Raw genomic sequence first — 5473 nt, 5'->3', positions numbered from 1 at the left:
CCCTCAAGGGCGGTGGAAATGAGACCCTGGTAATGTTCCGACGCTGACGTTACACCAAACGGCAGACGATTAAAGAAGAAGCGTCCAAACGGGGTGATGAATGTTGTGAGTAATGCTAATTCTTTAAGCAAAGGGACTTGCCAATATCCACTATTGGCGTCGAGTTTCGAGAAGATTGTTGCACCGGCCAATTGGCCAAGCAAATGGTTTACGGCAGGCAGTTGAAACCTCTCACGTCGAATGAACTGGTTTAATTTGGTAAAGTCGACGCATATTCGTAGATCGTGTTTCCTCCTCAACGTTGTGTCGTTGTTTTCATTACCCCTGTATTCGATCTGCTTTTTGACAATTACCATCGGGGCACACCAGTCAGTAAGCTCCTCTACTTTTGAAATTACGCCTTTCTCGATCATGTGCTCCAGTTCCGCCTTAGTGTTGTCCAGTAGCGCAATTGGCACTCTTCTTAGGATAGTTAATGCAAGTGGAACAGCATTTGGCACCTACTGAATCTTGTAAGATGTTTTCATCATTCCCAGGCCGTTGAAAAGTGCTGGGAGTTCCTCGACGGGATCTTGTCTCTGTTCCGATATCTTCAATCATTTGAATCAGTCTGAGATCCTCGCTTGCCGTTAACCCCAACAATAAAAGTTGTAATTTCTCGATATCGTAGAGATATTCATCGATTCTTACACCGTGGTATTCCATCTGAACTTGGATTCTGTCTTCCGTTTTCAACCGTGTTCTTCCCGGTCCATACAGCCTTTTTTCTGATGGTAAGAGCGTAATTTCAGTATGTCTTGGTTCATACCAGTCCCAAGGTATGGCAGAAACTCCTGCTCCGGTATCCTCTTTAAATTTGACCAACTCGCCGTCTACTTTGAATGGTATTATCCATTTCTTGTCCCGTTCCTCTGATACTGAATGGACGTACGTGTCTTCTTGCTGCATGATCTTGCTAGCCGAGTTGTCTTCCTCACGAAATAGATTTTCCAGGTTGATATCATCCTCGTGGATTTCAGTGTCGTCTACGGAAATGGCTCCTAGGAAGACATTTTCCATTTCGACTTGGTTAATAGTGGTTTTTCGCAAAATGTCCGACCGCGTGACACTCGTGGCATTTGCTGCTCTTCGCTGGACACTTGTCTCGGGAATGACCTGCTTGGCTGCCGCAACGAGAACAGCCTTTACTGTTCTTCGTGGAGTTGAACGTTGGTTGCTTCTTCGTTATGTTGTCGTATGTGCGATTCTTACGGTTTTTCCAATCCGACTTGTAGCTGCACGAACTTGCGTGTTTGTTGTTTGGTTGGGTTACAATTCGGTCTACTTGTCTAGCTAGTTTGTCTCCATTTAAATCCAGCTGTTCCCGTTTCCAATACTCAGCGCTTCTGACCGTCTGTATAGCCGCTCTGATATGTGTTTGTTGGGTATTCCAACGACGATTCGGTCTCTTATCAGTTCGTCCCGTAGGGCACCGTACTCGCAATGTTCGGATAAAGCGTATACTGCGGTAATAAATTCATCCGACGTCTCACCTTCTCGTTGTGTCCTTGTATTGAATATTGCCCTCTCGTAAATGGTGTTTCTGCGCATTACGAAGTGTTTATCGAACTTCTCCAATACTACAGATTATGTCTTCTTTTCCGCAGCCGTCAGTGTGAACGAAAGAAATATGTCATCTGCTTGATTTCCCATGAGATTGAGCCGAAAATTATTTAAAATATTTCCATTTAATATTCTGCAAAAAGGAAATGTTATCGTTTTGTAAGAGATCTTATCATCCTACTCGCTTTATATTAACTTTGATATGCGTGTAGTGTGTCGATTCAGATGCAATCTTCATAACTCGTTCTATATAAACTCTCACTTGTGTTACTTCAAAGAAATAAGTTTATCTTAAATAATTAATTAAATATAAATGATATTAATTATTTTAATCGCCAGTAAATAACTTTAAAAATAGTTAAATCGTTTAAAATAAAGTTGTTCCTATTATCTTTCGAAACTTTGCTAATATTGACGTTTAAAGTGAAGGGTACCCCTCTTGCCCGCTTTCTTCAAATTTTGGGGTATATATACGATTCGTTTCCATTATAATAATAGATAAAAACGCAGTCGCGTGAACCGATGGTGGAAGCCCTGCCATTGGGAGGCTAGACGTTTCTCGTAACCCTAGCCGATCGCCGCGTATATCTTGAAACCAAACGATGACGAAGGAAAAGAAGCCAGAATGGACTGACTGGCGTTCATGTGGAATGGACAAAGACCTGAAGATGGTGGTGCATAGAAGCTAGTGTCAATGTGGAATTGACGAAGAACAGAAGATGGTGGTGCATAGAAGCTGCTGTCAAGGTGAAATTGACGAAGAACAGAAGATGGTGGTGCTTGGAAGCCAGCAAGTACAGACTAGTGTCCATGTGGAGGGACGAAAACCAAAACTCGTGGTGTGGGAACTCAAGTAGAATAGCCAGCGGAGACAAACAATTTTCCAAATTTCCGTGAACTGTCAATGCAGTCCGGAAATTGGGAACACATTTGCTCCGATACGCAAACTGCGAACGCGGTCACGTGGGGTGTGACAGACACACAGACAGACACACACATACCCACCCCCCCCCACACACACAGATACGTCCAGTGCAATACCTCTCCGTGACGTCATCGTCACTCGGAGAGGTAAAAATACGGCCCCAACACTAAAAATCGCAATTAAATCAAGCAATCATTCAAGTCCATTTAAGAAACTAAATAAGCCTAACTAAACTACCCTCTCTCGCCCCAACGACTATTAAAATATTTTTCGGCAAAGATCAAAAACTCAACTAAACATTGACATTAATGTGAAATGTTTATTGAAACTAAATTTATAAGCTAAATCTACTCTACCGAACCACAATCCAACGATAATTTCAACTTAATTAAGTATAATTAACGTAAAATTCGACCAAAAACGAACAATTTTCGGACAAAAATTTAAATAACTTTTAATTAAGCTACATAATTAAGATTAAAACTAAGCTATAAGGTGGTAAATCCCTTTTTTCCTATCTAACACTGAAATTAATTTATATTATCTTTATAATACATTAATATTCAGGAAATTCAAAAGTTTGGGGTAAAATAGGGTTTTTTCGGCAGGGATTGAATTTTCAATTAAACATTGATATTAATGTAAATAATTTATAAGCTAAATCTACTCTGCCGAACCACAATCCAACGTTAATTTTAACTTAATTAAGTATAATTAACGTAAAATTTGACAAAAACGTACATTTTTGGTCAAAAATTAAAATAACTTTTAATTACTCTACATAATTTAATTACTCTACATAATTAAGATTAAAACTAAGCTAGAAGTTGGTAAACCCGCTTTTTTCCTATTTCACGCTTAAATTAATTTATATGATCATTAAAAAAGATTAATAGGCGCGAACTTCCAAACTTTGGGGTAAAATAGGGATAGTTCGGCAAGGATTGAATTTTCAATTAAACATGGATATTTATGGTAATTTTGTATTGAATCTCAATTTATAAGCTAAATCTACTCTGCCGAGCCACGATCCAACGTTAATTTCAACTTAATTATGTATAATTAACGTAAAATTCGACCAAAAAGTACATTTTTAGGACAAAAGTTAAAATAACTTTTAATTGATCTACGTAATTAAGTTTAAACCTAAGCTAGAAGTTGGTAAAGCCCCTTTTTTCCTATTTGACACTTAAATTAATTTATATTATCTCTATAATAGATTAATAGTCACGAAATGGAAAAGATTGGGGTAAATTAGGGATTTTTCGGCAGAATATTATAATGCAAAAATATGCCGAACCTTTGAAAAAGCGCGAAACTCCAAAGTTTGGGGTAAAGTAGGGATTGTTCGGCAAGGATTGAATTTTCAATTAAACATTGATATTAATGTGAATAGAATCTCAATTTATAAGCTAAATCTACTCTGCCGAACCACAATAAAACGTTAATTTCAACTTAATTAAGTATAATTAACGTAAAACTCGACCAAAAACGTACATTTAGGGACAAAAATTAAAATAACTTTTAATTAAACTATGGTATAAGCTGGTAAACCCGCTTTTTTTTATAATTCACACTTACATTAATTTATATTATCTTTAAAAATCATTAATATGCACGAAATTCCAAAGTTTGGGGTAAATTAGGGATTGTTCGGCAGAATATTATGGGGTGAAATGAAAAAATATGCCGAACATTTGAAGAAGCGCGAAATTCCAAAGGATGGGGTAAATTAGGGATTGTTCGGCAGAATATTATGGGGTGAAATGAAAAAATATGCCGAACATTTGAAGAAGCGCGAAATTCAAAAGTTTGGGGTAAAGTAGGGATTGTTCGGCAAGAATTGAATTTTCAATTAAACCTTTGTATTAATGTGATTTTTTTAATGAATCTCAATTTATAAGCTAAATCCACTCTGCCGAACCACAATCCAACGTTAATTTCTACTTAATTAGGTATAATTAACGTGAAATGAGACAAAATACGTACATTTTTGGGTAAAATATTAAATTAACTTTTAATTAAACTATAAAATTAAGATTAAAACTAAGCTAGAAGTTGGTAAAGCTCTTTTTTTCTATTTCACCCTTAAATTAATTTATAGTATCTTTAAAAAACATTAATAGGCGCGAACTTCCAAAGTTTGGGGTAAATTAGGGATTTTTCGGCAAGTATTGAATATTCAGTTAAACATTGATATTTATGGGAATTTTTTATTGAATCTCAACTTAGAAGCTTAATCTACTCTGCCGAACCAAAATCCAACGTTATTTTCACCTTAATTAATCATAGTTAACGTGAAACTAGACCAAAAATATACAATTTTTGCACAAAAATTAAAATAACGTTTAAGTAAACCACTTTATTACGATTAAACTAATCTAGAAGTTCGTAAAGCCCCTTTTTCCTATTTCACACTGAAATTAACTTATATTAAGTAAATTATCTCTAAAATGCATTAATAGTCGCGAAATTCAAATCAACTTAATCAAGTATAATTAATGAGATATTAACGCAAAACATCCATATTTTTTGAATAGACAGGATTAATTTTTAGTGAAACTAAATAATTCATTATACAATTACACGAGTTGTTGAAAAAAACAAAGATAAGATTTTTATTAAAATATTCAATGTTTTTTAATCATGTCTACAAAAGTCAAAATTTGAATTTCTGTTTCTTCCGGCAATTATATCTTACTTTTTCTCATCTTTGTCTGCAAAGAAAGTTTTTATTATAATTTAATTAGTATCCATCTGGATTATGCTCTTTCCAGGAAATGGACGTTGAGGGTGAAATTCAAATTTAAAATGCTCAGTAAAGCTAAAATTAATGCTGAAGTGTAGCGCAATAGTGTTAGTTCAATTTATAGTGTAGTTTAGTTTTCGCCGAACTACCTGAAATTTTAAATTTCGCGCCTTTTCATGAATTTAGATGATAGTGTA

The 5473-nt window shown here is 35.5% G+C and overlaps 1 protein-coding gene across 1 annotated transcript; it reads right to left on the bottom strand.

Moving 5' to 3' along the window:
- Positions 1 to 1069: 1069 nt before the first annotated feature.
- On the bottom strand, positions 1070 to 1590 carry LOC149668581 (uncharacterized). The gene is made up of 2 exons (XM_089840817.1): positions 1391 to 1590; positions 1070 to 1274 (listed from the first exon to the last, which is right to left on the bottom strand). Exons 1-2 carry the CDS (start codon positions 1588 to 1590, stop codon positions 1070 to 1072), a joined length of 405 nt encoding a protein of 134 aa, XP_089696943.1.
- Positions 1591 to 5473: the final 3883 nt, after the last annotated feature.

The sequence above is a fragment of the Phalangium opilio genome, unplaced genomic scaffold (genome assembly GCF_054372755.1).
Source record: "Phalangium opilio isolate 3A_F unplaced genomic scaffold, DU_Popi_V2 ptg000055l_1, whole genome shotgun sequence".
NCBI lineage: Eukaryota > Metazoa > Arthropoda > Arachnida > Opiliones > Phalangiidae > Phalangium > Phalangium opilio.
The sequence above is the reverse complement of the archived record's forward strand: the minus strand, read 5'-3'. Positions and strand labels throughout refer to the sequence as shown.

Coding starts and splice junctions, on each gene's coding strand:
- LOC149668581 (XM_089840817.1), bottom strand. CDS start 1,590: ATGCGCAGAAACACCATTTACGAGAGGGCAATATTCAATACAAGGACA. Junction 1,275..1,390: donor TCAGAGCGGCTATACAGACG/GTCAGAAGCGCT, acceptor AAGTTCGTGCAG/CTACAAGTCGGATTGGAAAA.